We start from the raw sequence: 23584 nt of genomic DNA, 5'->3' as shown, positions 1-23584 counted from the left end.
GGTCTCAGATACTAGAGACCAAGCGGCTGGGAAGCTCAGCCGGGGAAAAAAGAAACTAAAGTACAGCGGCCGGATTGCAGACAAATAGTCTACAATCCGAGACCGCGGTGAAGGAAGGTTGAGCGATCCCGCCGTGCAGTCCCAACCAGGGACCACGCGGCTGGAAATCTCAGCCGAGGGAAAAGAACCATCCGCGCGGCTGTGTCGTCCAGCGAAGTCGCGTCACGCGGCAAAGAAGCCGTGGCACGTCTGCGAGTAAGACGTAGGCCCACGTGACAGTTGTGTAGATAAACGACGTTGACACGCGGGCGGGAAGGCAATCAGGTAGGAAAAAACAAATCAAGACAACCAAATGACTAAAACAATTCAAATAATAAAGGTTGGACACAGTAGAAACATTTAGAAAAAAATATGAAAACCAAAGAAAATACAAAATAAATCAAAATGCAAGCTAACACAAAAATGGTAATAAAATCCCAATTAGCCAAAATAACAATGTACTAGATGGAATATAAGTAATAGGCCTAGTGTAATAAGGCGAATAAAATGGAAGGTTCTCACCTGGAGGCTAAGCTGCAAAGAAAGAGGAGGAGTGACCGGACTTTGTATCATTTAGGGTCTTTGGGCTCTGTTCTTATTGGTTATTGTTCTTTTATCATTAACTGTTTTGCTGCTGGAGGTTATTCAGTAAAGGAAGTTATGTAAAATACGAAGCCTCTTGTCTTGCTTTAAAATTACAGTTGCACTTTACAATGTCGTGCTTGCATCGCAACTTAAAACTTGCTTCATTTTTGTCAACACAGTCATGCATATTAAAAATAACCAACACATTGAATTGAATTCCCATGAGACTCAGCCAGACATACTACTTCCGTGATGCCGACTGAGCATCATGGGAAGTGCAGTTAACAATACATAAAGCTGCAGATGCTAGCTGTGAATTACAATTCCTATGATGCTCAGCCAGGTGTCCACCATGACTAAGCATCATGGGAGTTGTAATTCACAACTAACACCTGTCACATCATCTGCTGTAAACTACAGTTCACATGAGGCTCAGCCAGACATACTGCTTCCATGATGCTGGCTGAGCATCATGGGAAGAGCAATCAACAGTAAACCTGCAGATGCTAGCTAGAGATTCTTTTTTTAATTAAAAAAAGGCTAATGTTATCCTCCCTCCCAGGACCCTTACACACTGCCTTTACACACACCTGCCCATAAACACACATATACACATACCCTGCCCTTACACATGACTCCCCATACACACACCTGCTCAAAAACACACATACACTGCCCTTACACACACATATACACATACACTGCCCTTACACACACCTGCCTTTACACACACACACACACACACATATACACATACACTGCCCTTGCAAAATACCTATACTGCTCTTACATACACCTACCCCCCCCACACACACACACACACACACACACACACACCTTTCTCCCCATCTCTTACCTCTTCCTCCATCCTTTTTCCATCTTTCATCCTGTGGTGAGAGCACTATGTCTGTGACTTCAGACCTCGCTTTACTGCAGTAAAGCGAGGTCTGAAGTGAGAGACCTCGCACTCCCTAATGTTTAGCCGACTAGAGGGAGATTGTGATCTCCCAACTAGTCCTGCAGGCTGCAGCTGCTGATCAGGTGGCTATGCGCCCCCTCGCAGCTGCACCCGAGGTGAGTACCGCTCTCGCCTCACCCTTCCTCCTCCCCTGCAAACAATCAGGACTGTCCCACCCAAATCAGGACAGTTGGGGGGCATGTGTTGTATAGCATACGTAACACCTTTTACTTTGGGCCTTTCATCCCTCATGGTGTGTACATCCTGGCTGGTGCCTACAGGAGATCCTGGCCTCTGCATAGCGGAGAGTTAAGGGTTAATATGACCATTTGGCAGTGCTTCCAAGTAATTACTCCAGGGAATTAGAGTGTATTGTACTAGGACACATATATAACTCAAACACAAGGAAACAGCCACTATAATGTTAAGTTATGAAAAAATTGAATCTCATGTATTAGTTTAGATCCTGCAACCATTAGCATTTCAATAATTTCAAAAGGTATGCAGCAAAACAATTATAGCTAAATCAACTCCAGTCCAAATCACCTGCCTCCCCAAGTAATTAGGAACCCGCCGTTGTATATTTTTCAGTCCCCTGGGGTAACATTGGGCACATCGATTTTGGGGTCCTTGATGCAGGTAATACTTCCCCTGAAATGGATAGTGGTGGTGTCAGTGCCTTTAAATAATCCTGGGTACCTTTCTCTGATATCTACATCTGGTGCAATCTAGCAGCTTTAGCTTCTCACTCCATGGATATAGGCCTTCTGCTGCACACCGGATTCACTACTAGTGATGGGACGTTCAGATCAGTAAAGTGAATCGGTTAATTTCGAGTCGTTCATTGAAATGATCCGATTTATGATCCGATTCATCAGATCACTTAATGTCACTCACAGGAGTTACTACTTCCCAGTCCCTCCCTGCAGTCACACTGATGATTGGCCCTGCCCCTTTCCTTATAGCGTCCACACTGCTCAGCAACTCATCTATCAGTAAGTATAAAATTAATATTTGTGCTGCTGAAATTTAGGGGAGGTGGGGGTTAATTTAGGGGCAGTTATGGTTAATGGGGTGTTTAGGGTTAAATTAGGGGCAGTTATGGTTAATGAGGTCTTTAGGGTTAATTTAGGGGCAGTTATGGTTGATGGGGTCTTTAGGGTTAATTTAGGGGCAGTTATGGTTGATGAGGTCTTTAGGGTTAATTTAGGGGCAGTTATGGTTAACAAGGTCTTTAGGGTTAATTTAGGGACAGTTATGGTTGATGGGGTCTTTAGGGTTAATTAAGGGGCAGTTATGGCTGATGGGGTCTTTAGGGTTAATTTAGGGGCAGTTATGGTTAACGGGGTCTTTAGGGTTAATTTAAGGATAGTTATGGTTAATGAGGTCTTTAGGGTTAATTTAATGCTGAGGACTGAGAGTTAATTTAATTAAGTTAACTTAAGGTGTATTTAGAGGTAAAGGGGAATCTAAATCATGGGGGCAGTGAAGATTAATATTGTATTTATTTATAAAAGTATTGTGTCAGTGTGCTGTATACGACTCTGAGAACGACTCTTTGAACGACTCTCTGAACGAGTCATGATTCATAGTTCCCCTGAACGAGTCTCTGAACGAGTCTGTGAATCTATGAGTTGTAACCTGATCGCAGAGTCTGTGTCTGTGTGCTGTGCAGATGACTCACTCTAGGATCATGTTACAACTGCAGTTCATGATTCACAGACTGAACTGTCACAAATGAATCGTTCAGTCTACTGAACCAATTCATCCGGATCATTGAAAAGAATCAGTTCAAAAGAATGACACCACTAACTGCAACACATCTGCCTTCGGACACATGGCAGCCTGGCACAGGAATCAATCGGCTCCTAATAGCAGAGATCCTCAGCAACAGGGAAGATATAGAGATCTCTTGGGGTGCCTTTCTGCAGAGACAAAGTCTTTCTCCCCACTCTCACTAAGCAGTTTGGGGGAAGAGCTTCACTTCCTTTTGGCTCAAAGTCATGCCCAGTGCTTGAGTGTTCACTCTCTGTCCTGGAAGTCTGTATCTATTGTATTGTAGCTGGAGGTATATGGATACCAGGGTTACACATGTGTAGTGCCACCTTGTGTGCGACTTTGTATGGTATAGCATGCATGTGTATGGTGTTTTGTAACTGTGTATTATGTAGCATGTATAGAAACATGGAAACGATGCAGATAAGAACCATTCGGCCCATCTAGTCTTCCCAAACTCTGAATACTTTCCTTAGATATCTTATATCTAGCTTAAGACTATGTCCTCTGAGGTCAACCTTACCTACTCCTGGATTCAACTTTGTTTGGTGCCACCCTAGGCAAGAATTTTGTCTTACACAGTGTACTTGACTCAGCTCCTCCTGCATAAAACCGCTCTTCGCCCTACTCTGTGTAGCTACTTCACTGCTCTCTGCTGTTAGGCTTTAAAAATATTGCCGTTTATGTAAAATAACAGAGGTGCAAGACAAAACTCTTGCCTAGGCTGGCACCAAACAAAGTTGAATCAACGACCGCAGTTGTAGCTCAGCTACATTGAAAAAATAGAGTAGTTTAGTAAGTGGTGTGTTGGAATGTGTGTCTGGGTATGATATTGTGTGTGTGTCTGTATATTATTTTGGACATGTGTAAGTGAGTGGCTTGGTGTGTTGGTGTGTATCTTGGTATATGATTGTGTGTGTATGTGTGTCTGTGTATGTTAGTTTTTGTGTGTCTGGGTATGTTGGTGTGTGCATTTGTCTGGGTATTTTATTTTAAGTGTGTGTGGGTGTGTTATTGCAAGTGTTTGGGTGTGTGGGTATGTTAGTGTATTTAGGTGTGTAATCTGAATGTATGGGTGTGTGTTAGTGATTGGATATGGTGTGTGTGTGTGGCAGTGTGAGTGCTTGGGTGTGTATTTGTTTCTTTTCATTTAACAGTGTAAAACTGTAATAGTATGGGAGGCCTAGATGGGCTACTACCTTTAGCACCCAGAAGACTACAGTCTGAATAGGCTGCATCAGATTACATTACTGCAAACATGCAACATCATTCTTTTTAAGGCAAGGAATAAAGCACTCTGATGTTCCTCACATTATGTGGGATGACATGGAGAATTGTTCTGAAGCAGGAAACTCATCATGTAAGATTACTAGTGCCGGATGAGCTTCTTTTTTTGGACTTAATGCAAACTCCAACATCCTCCTGGATGTCATTGCCTCATTACCGAATTATGCACCCACATCTTCCAGAGCCTCTGAGCAGGTCTAGGGGATAGGTAACTTATTGGACATGGACTCACAACCCCATAAACAACCAGGGTCTATTGCTTCCTCCCCCTTGAGGACTGCCCCCTCCAAATCTTCCGCTCCAGGTATTTCCACTGGTGTGGGTTCAGGAGCTACCTCAGCCTCTTTAACCACCACATTGAAGGGTCTACCAAAAGAGACTCTTAACCCAGGGTCTACCTAATTTGGCTTTTTCTTGAATGGTATCAGACACTTCCCAGCAAAATGCTCAATTGAACCTCAAAGATTACAAGTTTTTCTATGCATATAGTCTGCTGGTACAGCAGGGGTCAACCGTACAGTTTGCTTTAGTGTGACCAAATCGTTGGCAGGTCCGAAAAAATTTTGGCTGGTCTGAATAACACAGGTAGAAAAGTTCAGCAATCACATGCTCCCTCGGGACAACACAGAACCTCCTCTAACCTGTTATAAGACCCGTATTTACTCTCAAGATATTACCTGTTCAGGAAAACACTCAGCTCCTCATCCCTCATGAAGAGATTGTACATATGCACAGTAATGGGGACCCACTGGAAGCTTGTTTGAGCAGGGCCCTCATCAACTGTTGTGTCTGTAAGTTAATTTTTATGTTATATGTTATGTCCTGTCTATCCATTGTACAGCGCTACGGAATTTGATGGTGCTATATAAAACAATAAATAAATATCGTATATTCCGGTGTATAAGACGACTGGGCGTATAAGACGACCCCCAACTTTTCCAGTTAAAATATAGAGTTTGGGCTATACTCGCCGTATAAGACTACCCCTCTACCCAGTATACAACAACCAGCCAATCACGGCAAGCGATGTACCTTACTGGTGATTGGCTGGTTGTTGTATACAAAGCCTGCTTGGATTGGGTGGGTCAGCTCTCCCTAACATATGCCTGTCCACACACACACATGTATAGACATACACTGCCCTCACACACCCCTTCCTTTACACACATATACACGTACACACCAGCTTACAAACACATATATACACATACAGAGACAAATACATACATACACTGCTCTTATACACATATATACACTGCCCTCACCACACACCCCTGCCTTTACACACACTGCCACTCTGTGTGTGTCCCCTCCGATATATGCTGCCACTCTGTGCCCCCCCGAGATATGCTGCCACTCTGTGTCCCCCCAAGATATGCTGTCACTCTGTGTGTCCCCCCCCCGATATGTGCCCCCCTCCCCTAGACTTACCAGTGCAGACTCCCAGTGTCTTGTGGGGCCGGCAGGGGACATCTATTCTACGCAGAACGGTATACAACTTCTGGTGCCGGCACTTCCGGCACCGGAAATTGTATACCGTTCTGCACTGGTAAGGAGGACGTTCACCGGCGAGCGTAAACAACCTCCGCTGCCGGCACGTCTGCACGATGTGCTTTAACAATCTCCCTTGCCGGGACTCCCCTTGTGGAAAGTGGCAGCAGGGGAGGCTGTCTGAGCGTATCGGAGAGTAGGATGCAGGTCCCCTGCACCGCTGCGGGGGATCTGTATCCTAACCCTGCCAGACCTCGAGCTCCCTAATGTTGGGCTAGTTAGAGGGAGGTCGTGATCTCCCAAACCAGCCCTGCTCATCGGGCGCCCGCTGATCAGGGCTAGTTGGGGAGATCATGATCTTGCACCTACCTCGGCGCGGCCCTGAAGACCGGCCCAGGAGAGGCGGCTTCTCCGCTCGCCCCGCCCCTTGAAATTCGTGATTCTCCATTCCGGCTCGGTAAGTTTTAGTACCCGGCATATAAGACAACCCCCGACTTTTGAGAAGATTTTCACGGGTTAAAAAGTCGTCTTATACGCCGGAATATACGGTAATAATAAGTACCATATTCGCTCGATTATAAGACAAAGCAGACAACCTCCGCTGCTGCCGGCACTTCTGGGGATTCTATGACAGAGCGCTAGCATCACATGCCTTTCAGTGCTCATTCATAGAAGCCCCGGTGGAAGGGCAACGGAGGTTGTCTGCGCGCATCATACAGACCTCCACCAGCTGCCCCACTAGACACCAAAGAATCTGAGGCACGAGGAGACGTCTAGGTAAGTCGGGGGAGGATAAGAGTGGCATATGGGGGGGCATAAGGGCTTTCTGGAGGCAGAGTTTCATATAGGGGGTTAAAAGGAATATAAGGGAGGCAGAGTGACATATAGGGGGTTAAAAGAAATGTAAGGGAGGCAGAATAGCATATAGGGGGTTAAAAGGAATATCAGGGGGCAGAGTGGCATATAAAAACACATTTTTTTATTAAATATAAAAAAAATTTTACATGTCAATTTATATTTACAAGTAAAACTTTTTCTTATAGGGTAGTCTTATATTCAGGCTTTTTCTTTTTTTCTTAAATTAATATTCAAATTTTGGGGGGTCATCTTCTAATCAGGGTCGTCTTATAATCAAGCAAATATGGTAATTTTGAGGCACCAACTTTATTCCATCCAACAGAGGATTGTGTTTCTAGTGCTCTATTGCCATCATCATCCATGAAGCCGCAACAAAAGAAACATCGGAAAAAAAATCCTAAATGGCTGAATGCAGAACAAGTAGATCAGAGGCAGCTGTAATTATGAGAAGTGAGGGAGAGGGGCGTAGATAATGAGAAAGGGGGGTAGTGAGTGACTGTAAAAATGTTTGTGCGTATCATAGATGTATAATTGATTTGTGGAAAGGCAAAGATGGCACAAGCACGGTGTTTGAGCCTTGGAGACCAAGATGGCACAGGCAGGATGTTTATGGGACAAGGATGGCATAGGACAGACTGTTTGGGGACAAAGTTGATTCATGCTGGGCTGTTAGGGGATAAAGATGGCAAGTTTTATGTGTGTTATCTGGGTGCTGGTCAGGTTCTATGTGGGCAGTGTGTATGCCAGGGCTGGCTGTGGGGTGTGCGACCTGTATGCTTGTAATTTAGGGGGTTTTATCTATACCTTTATTGCTGAGTTTATATGAGAATTCCAATTGATCTATACCTGCAAAGCTGGGTTTGTGTCTTATTCAGTTGATCATTATCTGCAGTGCTGTTTCCATGTTACATAGTTACATAGGCTGAAAAAAGACATGCGTCCATCAAGTTCAGCCTTTCCTATATCTGTTAATTTATTGCTGTTTGATCCAAAAGAAGGCAAAAAACCCCGGCTTCGCTCTTTCCAATTTTCAGATTTCTCCTTGGATCAATAAGCTGTTTCCCCATAATTAAAGATTATATCCCCGAATATTATGTTTTTCCAGGTATCCATCCAGTTGCAGTTTAAACGTCTGTACAGACTCTGATAAAACTACCTCTGCAGGCAGAGAATTCCACATCCTTATTGTCCTTACTGTAAAAAACCCTTTCCTCTGCTTTAGTCTAAATCTCCTTTCTTCCAGTCTAAATGCATGACCACGTGTCCTATGCATAGTCCTGTTTATGAACAGATTTCCACACAATGGTTTGTATTGGCCCCGAATATATTTATATAACGTTATCATATCCCCTCTGAGGCGACGTTTTTCTAAACTAAACAGATTTAAATTAGTTAACCTTTCTTCATAACTATAGTGCTCCATTCCTTTTATTAATTTTGTAGCCGGCCTCTGCACCCTTTCTAGTGCTATGATATCCTTCTTTAGAAAAGGTGTTACCTTACCTGCGGTCCCGGCGGTCCCGGCGGTTCCGGCGTTGCCACGAGCAGGGGAGCCGAGACGCAGCCCGCGCGTTCAGCCCCCTGCTCGCGGGAAGACGCGATGTGGTCCGTCTAGCCGTTAGACGCGCGCCCCCGTGTGGTGATCTGTAGTTAGACGGGGCGCGCGTCTCTGCAGCATGAGAGCCGAACGGCTATCTCATGAATATTCATGCCGCGTCTTAAAGGGGTATTTATCTTTTTTCCTCCTCCCCCTAATTTAGGGGGTAGGAGGATCCTGAGCAAGAGGACTATTTAAACCCTCAGTCTGCATGTACCCCTTGCCTGTGATAGTGCCTTTATTGCCTTCACTAGCGTTCCTGAACCTTATTTGCCTTTTCGTTGCCTGACCTTTGCTTGAACCTGACCATCCGTTGTTTGCTGCCTGACCTGACCTCTGCTCGTGACCCCGACTATCCATAGTTTGCTGCCTGTCCTGATCTCTGCTCGTGACCCCGGCTATCCGTTGTTTGCTGCCTGACCTGACCTCTGCTCGTGACCCCGACTATCCGATTGCCAGCTCCTAGTACTATCTGGTTGTTCCTGCTCTGCTCGTCATCACCGTTTGGGGGCGCCTTTCCTGGTACTGCAGCGTGGATCCACAGCCTGAACCACCGTTAGTGACAGTATCACAGGCCATTAATATGGATCCCGCAGACTTGGCAAGGATGTCCAACCGACAAGACAGACAGGATCAAGTTCTATCTGCTCACGCTTCTCAACTCCAATCCTTGGAACGGAAGTTAGACGATGTCGCAGACCTACTAAGATCTATGGCCACGAACATGTCTCCGTCCATCTCGCAAGGGGCATCATCTGATTCGGCCCCTTCTGTTCCGGGGCCAAGTACCGCTGTTCCAGCACCCAAGATGCCATTACCTGACAAATTTTCTGGTGATCCTCAAGAGTGTCGTGGGTTCCTCAATCAGTGCGCCTTACATTTCCGGGCACATCCTCATACTTTCTCCTCTCATTGCAACAGAGTGACTTTTATTATAAACTTATTAAAAGGAGAAGCATTGGCATGGGTATCACCTCTACTAGAACAGAGCTCACCCATTTTGGAAGACGCAGACGCCTTTATCGCATCCTTTCGTGCTGTGTTTGATGCTCCTGGGAGACGTGAAGCCGCTGAATCCATTCTTATGGAACTGCAACAGGGCAGGAGAACTGTGGCCCAGTACGCCGTTGAATTTCGTACTTTGGCGTATGAGACAGACTGGAATGTCAGCTCCCTGAAAGCCGCCTTTCGCAGGGGTTTGAACGAATCAATCAAGGATGCACTCACCTATCGTGAAATTCCCCATGATCTGGAGAATCTGATCACATTATGTCTTCGGTTGGAGGCCAGAGGTCAGGAGAGAAAATTTGAACGCGACCGAGAACGCGATCGTAGGCCACGTCCAGTTAGGCCTTGGATCAGACATCCTACTCCTGCACCTACTGAACCTGCAGCTACTGTGGCAGAGCCTATGGAGATCGGTCCTGTGCTTCATTTATCCGTGGAAGAGAAACAACGCCGCAGATCATTGGGACTGTGTTTATATTGTGGACAAAAAGGACATTTGATTGTTGCCTGCCCTAGGAAATCGGGAAACGCCAGAGCTTAGTGGAGGCCGGAGGTGCTTCACTAAGTGCTACTGTTGCTTCACCTCCTCAGTCACCAAGACTTTTGGTTCCCATCAAGCTGCAGTGGACAGGCCACCAAGTGGCCACCCAAGCTTTCATTGATTCGGGTGCGGCTGGAAATTTTATAGACAAAGGTTGGGCCCTGGAACACAGTATTCCCTTACAGCCCAGGACTCAGAAAACCTCTATTACGGCATTAGATGGCTCTCCTCTAGGAACCGGGATTGTGTCCCTCCAAACCGAGACTATTGGTGCCATCATTGGGATACTCCATTCTGAAGAAATACGGTTTGATGTGTTATCCAGTCCTCATATTCCAGTCATCCTGGGAATGTCGTGGTTACAACAACATAATCCCAGCATAGACTGGAGAGAAGGACAGATTCTGGCGTGGAGTAAAGAATGTTTAAAGAACTGTTGCAGCACTCCTACTAAATTAAATCTTATGCTCGAAGTACCTGCTCAAGATCCACGTCATCTGGTACCCCCTCAGTATTGGGAGTATTTAGATGTTTTTTCAAAGAGAAAAGCAGAAACTTTACCTCCTCATCGGGCGTATGACTGTACGATACAATTGTTGCCTGGCACCAATCCACCTAAGGGACATACATATCCATTATCCCATCCGGAGAATCAAGCCTTGGCCCAGTACATTGAAGAAAGTTTACAGAAAGGGTTCATCAGACCTTCCGCATCACCAGCAGGAGCAGGCTTCTTTTTTATTTCCAAGAAAGATGGATCCTTGCGCCCCTGCATTGATTACAGGGGCTTAAATAAAATTACCATAAAAAATAAGTATCCGCTTCCCCTCATTACAGAACTTTATGATCAGCTGAAAGATGCCACTATCTTCACGAAACTAGATCTACGAGGGGCCTACAATCTGATTAGAATCCAAGAGGGGGACGAATGGAAGACGGCGTTCAATACGAGATATGGACATTATGAATATCTTGTGATGCCTTTCGGGCTATGCAATGCCCCAGCTGTGTTCCAGAGCTTCGTGAACGATATCTTCCGGGATATGTTGTTATCTCATGTTATGGTCTACCTCGATGACATTCTCATTTATTCAAAAGATTTGGAAGAGCATCGGCAACATGTTAGCCAGGTGCTACAAAGATTAAGAGAACATTCCCTATTTGCCAAAGTCGAAAAGTGCGAGTTTGAGTGCGATAAGGTGAAGTTTCTAGGATATATTATTTCTGCCGGGCAGCTGGAGATGGATCCAGGCAAGATAACAGCCATCCAAGATTGGGAAGAACCTTCTGACATTAAAGGCATTCAACGATTCGTAGGGTTCGCCAATTATTATCGTCGCTTTATTCGCAATTTTTCCCAGATCATCTCTCCCATAATTGCACTTACTCGGAAGGGGTCGAATCCAAAGTCTTGGACCCCTGAAGCTCGAGATGCTTTTGGAAGATTGAAGTTGGCCTTTACGACTGCCCCTATCCTACAACGTCCCAATCCAGACTTGCCGTTTACTTTGGAAGTTGATGCGTCTGAGACCGGGGCTGGGGCCATTCTTTCCCAGAGAGACCAAATTTCGAATCGTCTACATCCCTGTTCCTATTTTTCTAAGGCTTTCTCTTCAGCGGAACAAAATTATGACATAGGGAACCGGGAGTTGCTGGCTATTAAATTAGCGTTAGAGGAATGGCGACATCTGCTTGAGGGGACTGAAATTCCTATTACCATTCTTACGGACCATAAAAACTTGGTGTACATAGAAAAGGCCAAGAGACTCAATCCACGTCAGGCTCGATGGGCATTATTCTTCACACGATTTAATTTCACCATTTCTTTTCGGCCGGGTTCAAAGAATACGAAGGCTGATGCCCTGTCCAGAAGACATGAGGCGCCTAATGTGGAAAAGTCGGTCGAACCTATAATCCCTCCTACGAAAATAATTGCCACGATACATAGCACTCTCATGTGGCACATCTCTAAATCACAGACACCCCGTCCCAGAGGACAAATTCCTCTGCCTGGGAGACTTTATGTGCAACCCCGTTTCCGTAAAGCCGTTTTGTCTTGGGGTCATGCCTCTCCGGTAGCGGGTCACCGGGGAACTCGGAATGTTAAATTTCTTCTGCAGAAGAATTTCTGGTGGCCTACTATGATACGTGACATATCTGAATTTGTGCAAGCATGTACTATCTGCGGTCATAACAAAACCCCTCATACCAGACCGGCAGGGTTATTATGTCCGTTGCCTGTGCCAGATCAGCCATGGCAACACATAGCCATGGATTTTGTCACGGACCTGCCTCCTTCTCAAGGCCATACGACTATTTTAGTAGTGGTTGATTTATTCAGCAAGCAAGCACATTTTATCGCTCTAGCTAAACTTCCATCTGCCAGTACATTAGCAGACACCTTCATGAGAGAGATCATAAGACTACATGGAGTTCCGCAAATCATCATTTCGGACAGGGGGTCACAATTCATCTCGAAATTCTGGAGAGCGATGTGTAAACTTATGGGAATCGAGTTGCATTTTTCATCTTCCCATCATCCTCAATCTAATGGGCAAGCTGAAAGAACAAATCAAGTACTTAAGCAATATCTTAGAATGTACGTCTCGGAGGATCAGTCCGATTGGTCGACACTTTTGCATCTTGCGGAATGGTCCTACAACTGCTCTTATCATGAAGCACAACAGATGTCCCCATTCAAAGCGGTTCACGGTTATGAACCAGCACTCTGGCCTGAAGAAACCAGTTCTACAGGGGTACCTGCAGCTGAAGCTCAATTTCAAGTTCTACGTGACCATTGGGCACTTATTTCGGAACAGTTAAAGCAGACTAAGGTTTTGCAGAAGAAAACCGCTGATAAGTCTAGATCCAAAGGGCCGATGCTCAATCCAGGAGACTATGTGTGGCTTTCCACGAAATATCTTCACCTCCAGCAAGCCGCCCGAACCTTAGGACCTAAATATATTGGTCCATATAAAATTAAAACTAAAATTAATGAAGTTACTTATTCTCTGGTTCTACCTAAAACACTGCGCATTAATAATGCGTTTCATATTTCTTTATTAAAACCAGTAATTAGAAATCAATTCTCCCCCACGGTTCGTGCTCCTGATCCGGTAATAGTCCAAGGTGAAGAAGAATATGAAGTACAAACCATCTTGGACTCTAGAAAGAAACAGGGGAGACTGCAATACTTTATTAGATGGAAGGGATACGGTCCTGAAGAGAGTTCCTGGGTCCTGTCCTCTGATGTCCATGCTCCAGCCAAGATTCGTGCCTTTCACAGGAAATTTCCCCAGAAACCGGCTCCTAATCGCCAGGATGGCGCTTGTAGACAGGGGGGTACTGTTACCTTACCTGCGGTCCCGGCGGTTCCGGCGTTGCCACGAGCAGGGGAGCCGAGACGCAGCCCGCGCGTTCAGCCCCCTGCTCGCGGGAAGACGCGATGTGGTCCGTCTAGCCGTTAGACGCGCGCCCCCGTGTGGTGATCTGTAGTTAGACGGGGCGCGCGTCTCTGCAGCATGAGAGCCGAACGGCTATCTCATGAATATTCATGCCGCGTCTTAAAGGGGTATTTATCTTTTTTCCTCCTCCCCCTAATTTAGGGGGTAGGAGGATCCTGAGCAAGAGGACTATTTAAACCCTCAGTCTGCATGTACCCCTTGCCTGTGATAGTGCCTTTATTGCCTTCACTAGCGTTCCTGAACCTTATTTGCCTTTTCGTTGCCTGACCTTTGCTTGAACCTGACCATCCGTTGTTTGCTGCCTGACCTGACCTCTGCTTGTGACCCCGACTATCCATAGTTTGCTGCCTGTCCTGATCTCTGCTCGTGACCCCGGCTATCCGTTGTTTGCTGCCTGACCTGACCTCTGCTCGTGACCCCGACTATCTGATTGCCAGCTCCTAGTACTATCTGGTTGTTCCTGCTCTGCTCGTCATCACCGTTTGGGGGCGCCTTTCCTGGTACTGCAGCATGGATCCACAGCCTGAACCACCGTTAGTGACAAAAGGTGCCCAAAATTGCACAGCATACTCAAGGTGTGGCCTTACCATTGATTTATACAGAGGCAAGATTATATCTTTATTCCGCAACTTGATGCCCCTTTTTATACACGACAATACCTTACTGGCCTTAGCAACCGCAGACTGACACTGCACATTGTTGCCTAGTTTGTTGTCTATAACAATTCCCAAATCCTTCTCATTTGTCATTACCCCTAATTCACTACCGTTTAGGGTGTAGGTTGCTTGTGCATTCGCTACCCCGAAGTGCATAACTTTACATTTATCTACATTGAATTTCATCTGCCATTTGAGTGCCCAGTCCCCCAGTCTATCTAGATCCCTCTGCAGCACAGTAATATCCTGCTCGCCCTGTATAACTTTACCTAGTTTTGTGTCATCTGCAAACACAGAAACATGACTTTCAATGCCTCCTGCCAGGTCATTTATAAATATGTTGAATAAAATTGGTCCCAGAACAGAACCCTGAGGGACACCACTTACCACTTTTGACCAGCTTGAAAATTTACCATTTATAACAACTCTCTGTTCTCTACCTCTAAGCCAATGTTCTACCCAAGAACAAGAATTTGCATCTAGGCCAATTTCTTTCAGAATGCAATTAAATTAGTTTGACATGACCTATGCTTCATAAAACCATGCTGATTTATGCTAATAATACTATTCTTCCCAAGGAATTCTTGAATATTATCCCTAAACAGCCCTTCAAATACTTTCCCAGCAACGGAAGTTAGGCTCACAGGTCTATAATTTCCGGGCACAGAGTTGGAACCCTTTTTGAAAATAGGAACCACATCTGCCTTCCTCCAATCCTCTGGTACAATTCCTGAAAGAAAAGAATCCCGAAAGATTAGAAACAGAGGTTCACTTATTTGATCTATACCATCAGTGCTGATTTACATGTGATTTCCAGTTGATCTATACCTGCAATGCTGGGCTTGTGTGTTCTGCTGATCTATACCTACAATACTATGTTTCCATACATTATCCTGCAAATACAGGATTTGTATGTCTGATTCTATGCCTTCAGTGTTGAGTTCACATGTGAATTTCAATTGATTTATACATGCAAAGCTGAGTTTGTGTGTTAATGTGTTGATCAGATGAGGAGGGGGCATGGTTTAGCCTCAGTGAGTGTGGCAGCTGGGAGGGGAGACGCTAGGAGGAAGGGAAGGGAGGTGGAGTCTTTGGACTTTCACCTCCTTTCGGTTGTACATGGGGGAGTGTAGATAGTGAGAGGGGGTAGGGAGGGGATATATATAGTGAGAAGGGGGTAGGGAGAGGATAAATAGTGAGAAGGGAGGGAGAGGGGGTAGATATTGTGAGAGGGGGATAGGGAAATGGTAGATAGTGAGAATGGGGGTAGGGAGAGGTTAGATAGTGAGAAGGGAGGGAGAGGGAGTAGATAACCTGAGAAGGGGGAGAGGGGGTAGATGGTGTGAGAAGGGGGTAGATTGGTGGTGGGTGCCTTAACAGATTCTCGCACTGGGCCCTGAGGCTTCTAGTTACGCCCCTGGCCCAAGGGGTGCTGAGTGATCATTTTCAGCAACCGCTCGGCGCCCTTCTGTCTCCTCTGCTCCCTGCTGCCACTGCCTGCCTCAGCGCTGCCCCGACTGCAGTGGTGGGAGCGTGAGGTGTCTCCTTCATGCTTCAGCAGTGAAGCCGTGCGCACTGTGGCAGAGCAGCGAGACAGAGGCCTCGCGTCCCCACCACAGGACTGCTCGGTAAGTGACCTATAAAGGGGGGGTAGGGAGAGAGTAGATAGTGAGAGTGGGGGTAGGGAGAGGGTAGATAGTGAGAGGGGGTATTGAGAGGGTAGGTAGTGAGAGGGGGGATAGGGAGAGGGTAGATAGTGAGAAGGGGTAGGGAGAGGATAGATAGTGAGAAGGGAGAGGGTAGATAGTGAGAAGGGGTAGGGAGAGGGTAGATAGTGAGAAGGGGGTAGGGAGAGGGTAGATAGTGAGAAGGGGGTAGGAAAGGGTAGATAATGAGAAGGGAGAGAGAGGGGGTAGATAGCCTGAGAAGCTGGGGAGAGGGGTAGATAGCCTGAGAAGGGGAGGAGGGGGTAGATAGTGTGAGAGGGGGTTGATAGTGTGACAAAGGGGTAGGGAGAGGGTAGATAGTGAGAAGGGAGGGAGAGGGGTAGATAGCCTGAGAAGGGGGAGAGGGGGTGGGGAGAGGGTAGATAGTGAGAAAGGGGGTGGGGAGAGGGTAGATAGTGAGAATGGGGGTAGGGGGAGGATAGATAGTGAGAAGGGTGATAGAGGGGGTAGATAGCCTGAGAAGGGGGCAAGAGGGGGTAGATAGTATGAGAGGGGGTAGGGAGAGGATAGATAGTGAGAAGGGGTAGGGAGAGGGTAGATAGTGAGAAGGAGTGGGGAGAGGGTAGATAATGAGAAGGGGGTAGGGAGAGGGTAGATAGTGAGAATGGGGGGTAGGGAGAGGGGATAGATAGCCTGAGAAGGGGGGTAGATAGTGTGAGAGGGGGGTAGATGATGTGAGAAGGGGGTGGGGGGCCCTTAACAGATTCTCACACCGGGGCCCTGAGGCTTCTAGTTTACAAAATATACATCAGGATTCTGTGTAGGGAAACACATTTAGATTTGAGTTTGGGTGGTTAAAAACCACAAGCTGATCCTCCCTTTGTATAGAACAATGCAATGCATTTGTTTGTTTTGTATTGATTGATTTTACATATATTTAAGGGACATTCCTGCCATCATAACTAGTTTAATGCAAATGACACCTGGGAGGTGCCTTTATTTTTTTGTGGTTTCCAGTTTGGGAAGACTACGGGTGGGGGTCTATTTAGACCCCTGTGCTCCTGTGTGGAAAGCAGTCCTGTTGATTTCAATGAGACCACTTCCCTGCCACTGACTGGCTGCTTTAAGAACCATAAGACAGTAGAGAACAGCTGCAGGTATATATATATATATATATATTTATATATATATATAGTACTATATATAGGTAAGTACTATATATATACTGTCAAAACCAAAAATATTTAACTTGGAACATTTTGGGGAGTTTGTTCCTGTGTCTTTGCCAGAAGGTGTAATACTTATATTTAATTAGAATATTGTGCTTCACTTTTTTGTATTTTGATTACTATATATATATATATATATATATATATATATATATATATATATATATATATATATATATATATATATATATATATTAAAGCATGCATATTAATGTACTTTAATTTTTTGTTCTTTTTTTTTTTTATCAGGTTACTGGTCTACCAAATCCAGATGTTACATGGTATCTAAATGGAAAATTGGTTCAAGCTGATGATTTACATAAAATGATAGTTTCGGAGAAAGGAGTCCATTCCTTTATATTTGAAGTAGTCCGAGCATGCGATGCTGGATCATATGAATGCATAGCTACCAACTGTGCTGGACAAGCATCATTTATATTACAGCTTGATGTAATTGGTAAGACAATTTTCTATTTATTTATTTGTGAACATAATTTTCAATAGCCCACTATTACCCTCTAGCAATGCAAAATTCAATAAGCAATGCATATACTATACTCAATAAATTATGATTGAGAGGATCAGACCACAGGAGCAGAGACGGCTACTCCTCTGTAAAGTGACACATTTAAATCAGGTTCAGGGTAGGTAGTAGTCTGGCAAAAACAATAAGATAGCAAAGTGTCTACCAAAGCAGCAATCTTAAACGATTAGACAGTGGGTGCAAGCAGTAATCGGGCATAAACGATAGAGGCGGTGTAGAGTCCAGGCAGCAATCTGGGGTAATCGGTTAAACAGTCAGAGATCAAAAAACTGGACGACAGATAAGTCCAAGTACAAGCCAGGTCACAACAGCGAACACAGGAGAATTCAGTATTCAACCTGCTGAAGGAGCCCAGGATTCTTAGGCGTGTTCAAAGAGACCTTCTTGGAAACTTGTTTATTTTTTTAAAGGGCTCCACAATCTTGCAAGAGGCCAAATATCTCACAGTGGCACTTATGACCGATCTCTGGGATGGTCACAGTGGATCCTAAGGTGGGTTTTCATTGGCAACACCACTGAAGCTTATGAGGCAATTGTTTAATTCCATGACATGCTAGGCCCTTCATCGGTCATTACCTGATCATTTTCCGTGACGTGCCTGGCACATCATATGTCGTTAAGAGGTTAAACTTAAACATGGATTAGCTAACACAATTTGCCATTGGAACATAGGAGTGATGGTTGCTAATAAAAGGCCCCTGTACACCTATGAAGATATTCCATTAAAAAACATCCGTTTCTACAACGAGTTGAAACATAATCTTTTGAAGTAGATTATTGGTACCTGATTCTTTAAAAAAAATTTATATGGTGGATACCTCAGAAAGGGGCGGGGGGGTGATATATGGTAGGGTTTGGTAAAGTTAATATTCTAATACATGATAACGTTACTTTAAGTAGAAGAGCACATTTTTTGGTGGGTTTTTTGTTAAACTGTTTATTTTTAAAATTTCTCGTTATTAACTCATTTATTTTTTTCATATAATGGTTGATTTCTGTGTGGTTATGGGTGTTAGCAAGATCGATGGTCTTCTCCTTGTGTGCATGTCTGGATGAATCCGTCCAGGGTCCATACCTCTGTGACAGATCTGGAGACGCAAATTGCAGCTTAGACACAGATTGACAATCTTGAAAGAGGGGTACTGCTCACTGAGCAGAGTGTAGTGGGGGCAGGTAGTGGAGTGGTAGGAGATAAGACAGTTGGGGAACATGCACGTAGCTGTGACAGTTACACGTGGTAGCAGAGGGGAGGGAAGAGGAACGGTTTATCTAGCTCTGACCTTGTGCATCCTAACAGATTTGCCTGCTTGAGTGAAGATGTTGGATGCATCAGCTCAGGAGTAGCTGTACTGGAGGAAGCTGTTCCTTCTTACAGCCAGGGAAGAGCCCCTCTAGTATGGGTGGGGTTGAGAGAGTAAGAAAGGCTAGACAGGTTGTGGTGGTAGGGGGATGTATAATGAAAAGAGTAGAAAGGGTAATCTGCCGCTGTGCCACAGTTTGCCGTCTGCCAGGTGCTCAGTCCGGCATTTTGCTGACAGAGTGGGTGGATTATTGGGAGGGGCTGGGGATGCCCCAGCTGTCTTTGCCCATATTGGTACCAATGACAGTCAGTGGAAAATGGAAGGTCCTAAAGAATGATTTCAGGGAATTAGGAAGTAAACTGAAGAAAAGGACCTCCAAGGTAGTATTCTCAGAAATATGACGTGTGCCACACGCAACAGTAGAAAGGCAACGGGAGATTAGGGAGGTTAATGTGTGTCTAAAGTCATGGTGTAGGAAGGAGGGTTTTGGCTTTTTAGAGCACTGGGCTGATTTTGCGCATGGGTACAATCTTTATAGCTGTGATTAATTGCACCTAAATGGAAGAGGGTCTGCTGTGCTGGGGGACAGGATGGCTAGAAGGTTGGAGGGGATTTTAAACTAGTGGTTACAGAAACTAGAAAATGGAGATAGCACGGAAAGGAGAGGGGCTTTAGATCAGAACAAGGGGGTGGAGATGTGGGAGGGCAAAAATCAGAAAAGAGGAAATATGTAATAATAAAAATTCACATAAAATACAAGAGACTCATTATAATATTATATGTATGCTTACCAATGCAAGGAGCCTAAAAACAAAATGGGAGAACTAGAGCCAATAGCATACACTAGGCAATATGACATAATAGGCATAACGGGAACAAGGTGGGATGAGAAGCATGACTGGACAGTTAACTTAAATGGTTACACATTATTTAGGAAGGCAGGGGAAAAAAGCAGGAAGGGAGGTGGAGTATGCTTGGATGTCAACAATGAGCTAAAGTCTAATATTAAGCAAGTAAAATGTGACGAAGAAAACATGGAAGCTTTATGGGTAGATATCAGCTTGGGACAAAAAAAAGGAAATCAACTACTGGCATATGTTATAAACTACCTAATGTTAATACTGATAAGGAAGAACAGCTGTTACAGCAAATTGAGAAAGCTGCACATTTGGGTAACACGTTAATTATTGGAGATTTTAATTACTCTGACATAAATTGGGACAGAGAGACTATTAGTTCTGCGAGGGGATTCAGGTTTTTGAACCTGTTAAATTACACCTTTATGTCACAACTGGTACAAGCACCCAATAGAAAGGATTCTTGTCTGGATCTTGTTATAACAAACATTGTTGATCTATTGTCAAACATTCAAGTGGGGGAGCAATGATCACAATATGGCGTCTTTTGAAATAAACTCAAAAAAGAAATTGCATATGGGGAATACTAAAACATATAATTTTAAAAAGGCAAATTTCAATAAGATAAGGGCAGCTTTATAATATATTAACTGGCATAAACTCTTTAGTAAAAAAAACACTGAGGAAAAATGGAATATCTTAAAACAAGAAATTAAAAATAAGAAAAGGGCTTTTAAAGCATTTAAATCACACAATTCAGAGGCATCCTATATAAAGATATAGTGAAGCCAATAATGCATGCAAAAAGGTGATTAGACGGGCTAAATTACATAAATTCTAAAAAAAAATAAAAAAAATGAAATTAAGTACACTGGAAACAGAGATGTGTGTGTTAGTTTACGAGGACCAGGAAAAAGCAGAAACTTTAAATAACTATTTTTCCTCAGTATATATTAAGGAGGAACCTATGGCAATGAATTTGCAAATAACTACTGCAAAAAAACTTGCAGACAAATTGTGATTGGATGACTCAAGACAAGGTGCTGCAGCAACTAAAGAAAGTTAATGTCAACAGAGCTCCAGGGCCTGACGGTAACTATTCACCCACCAGTACTTAAGGAGCTGAGTTGCACCAGAGGATTGGAGGAAGGCAGATGTGGTTCCTATATTCAAAAATGGTTCCAACTCTTTGCCTGGAAATTATAGACCAGTGAGCTTAACTTCTGTGGCTGGGAAAGTATTTGAAGCGTTATTAAGGGATAATATTCAGGAATTCATTGGGAAGAACAGTGTTATTTCCAAAAATCAGCATGGTTTTAAGAAACATAGGTCATGTCAAACTAACTTAATTGCATTCTACGAAGAAGTTAGTAGAAGTGTAGATCAAGGTGTTGCAGTGGATGTAATCTACTTGGATTTTGCCAAGGCGTTTGACATGGTTTCACACAATAGGTTAGAGCCAATATGCCCGCTAGAAACGGCCGAACGGAATATATTAATGGAACATTAAGATTTCCCTAATGAAAAAGGCTCAGCTAAAAAGTTCAATATTAAAGCTACTGGGGCTGAATGGGGATCAATCTGTCGTCCCATACACAAAGTAGACCAGAACTTCCATGCTGCTCTATAAGCCGGGTGTGTACCTGGAGCCCAAGAGTCTCTGAGCAAATCTCTAGCATCCTGCGATAGTTCTTGTCCATGCAACTAAGGAGAGACGGCCTTCAAGAATCAGAGGATGGGACCGACCTTCTGGTCCCCGAAGAACAGAAAGGAAAACCGGTTCGACATTTCCAGAAGAGCTGGAAACCAAGGTTGGGAGCTCCATAGAGGAGTTACCAGAATCAAGGTTATCTGTTGGATCAACCTGGGGATTACAGAGAAAGGAGGGAAAGCATATGTTCCCGACACTGGCCAAGTTTGTAAAAAGGCATCCGTTGCTAGAGCTTCTGGATTCGGGAGCCAACTGAAAAAATCTGGTGTCTGATGAATTGTGCGAGATACAAAGAGATCCAGTGTCAACGGACCCCTGTGATAATCAAGGAAACAGAAAACACTTATGTGCATCATCCAGTCGCTGGCATCTCTCCAATTTCTGGAAAACCATTCTGCGATTTTGTTCTCCACACCCGGAACATACTTGTCCAACAGAGACATGTTTCTTTCGAAACAAAAATGGTAAATTTGCTTTGTCAAGTCCGTCAAACCTTTTTATCTTGTTCCTCCTAGACGATTTATATATTGAACTGCAGAGAAGTTGTCCATCCTCAAAAGATGATAGCAGTCCGAGCGATCTTTAACCACTGCGGATGGCGAAAGAACCCGCAATGAGTTCCAGGTGATTGATATGTAGTGTGCGTTCCTCCTGAGACCAACAACCTCCTGTGGCCTCCGTGAGTGATGTCGCTCCCCATCCTAGCATGCTGGGATCGGATTCGAGGAAGAAATCCAGTTGAGATCCGAAGATAGCTCGGCTGTTCCAAGCTTGCATGTGGAAAAGCCACCTCTGAAGTTCTTGACACACCTCTTCCGCTCAACAGATGAATGTACAAGATGCTGCAGGCTGGGAGTAGGGAAGCTAAGCAGAGTACAGGAGAAACATAGCAAGCAAGGGGGACAAAGCAAGAAACATAACCAGACATTGGTACAGGACATAACAAAGGATGAGGAACAAGGTAAGAAACACAAGGGATGGAGTAAAAGCTAAATCCCCAGACGTCTTTTTTCATAAGGTCTCGTAAGAGATGAATGCCTTCCATTTTGAAATGGTGATAGGTGATAAACACCTTGAGAGCCCGTAAGTTGATGACTGGGCGTAAGTGGACCGTACGTTTTTTACCAGAAAAATAGAGCTGACAAAAACGGGTGGGTAGAAGAGACGACAATTCTTTTTCCATGAAGTCAGAAGCAGGAGCAGTTCTGTAAACCTGATAAATTCTGTCATCATTTATTCTGCATAACCCATTGGGGTGAGTTACGTTTATATTTACTTCTGTCGCTCTGCTCACTGTTGGTGGGTTGCACCAATACCTGTTTTTTATCTTGTTGAAGTGTTGGAGTGTTGTAGTGCATGTACACTTTTACCTATTGTTCTTTTAATTTTGTATTAATGGCTATGTGCTGAGTTATTTTGATGGAAAAACCAAATTTACAGTCTGTACACTCACTACTTCACATTGTAGCAGAGTGTCATTTCTTCAGTGTTTTTCACATGAAAAGATATAATAAAATATTTACAAAAATGTGAGGGGCGTACTCACTTTTGTGAGATATTGTAAATAACTCCAAATGTAAGAGAGATGACCTTATTCTTCATGGTGAGCAGCAAAGAAAGAGGAAGAAGGAGGAAGAAGGAGGAAGAAATCCTTATGGACGTACCGGTACATCCTGACCTTCTTGCAGCGGCAGGGACACATCTCTTTCTGCTTCGCGATCACCTGTAACAGCTGCCAGCATGATCAGGCATTCCCTTCCGGGTCGCGTCACTGCTGACGTCACCCGGAAGGTCATCGGAGGACAGGATATCCACACCCTGCTTGGATATCCAATCCCTCTGATGAGGCACTGATCCCAGACACTGTGATCTCTATGCATGTCTGTGGGGACTTGCATGGAGATTACAGTGTGATCGGTGCAGGGGGATCCTCCTCTCTGGCAGCAGTTGAACGTCAGACAACCTCTGCTGCTGCTGGCTGGTACTTCCGTTGGGGCTTCTATTGTGCAGCACCG

At 44.5% G+C, this 23584-nt stretch overlaps 1 protein-coding gene across 2 annotated transcripts in view; it reads left to right on the top strand.

The window, feature by feature from the left end:
• Window positions 1–23584, top strand: part of MYOT (myotilin) — a 91975-nt gene that overhangs the window by 56957 nt on the left and 11434 nt on the right. For both annotated transcript variants that reach the window (XM_053465381.1, XM_053465382.1), the window contains exon 6: window positions 17406–17613. In XM_053465381.1, the coding sequence (XP_053321356.1) occupies window positions 17406–17613 (208 nt within the window). The remainder of the gene's footprint in view (window positions 1–17405; window positions 17614–23584) is intronic.

Source organism: Spea bombifrons, chromosome 4 (assembly GCF_027358695.1).
Source record: "Spea bombifrons isolate aSpeBom1 chromosome 4, aSpeBom1.2.pri, whole genome shotgun sequence".
Taxonomy (NCBI): Eukaryota; Metazoa; Chordata; class Amphibia; order Anura; family Pelobatidae; genus Spea; species Spea bombifrons.
The sequence above is the reverse complement of the archived record's forward strand: the minus strand, read 5'-3'. Positions and strand labels throughout refer to the sequence as shown.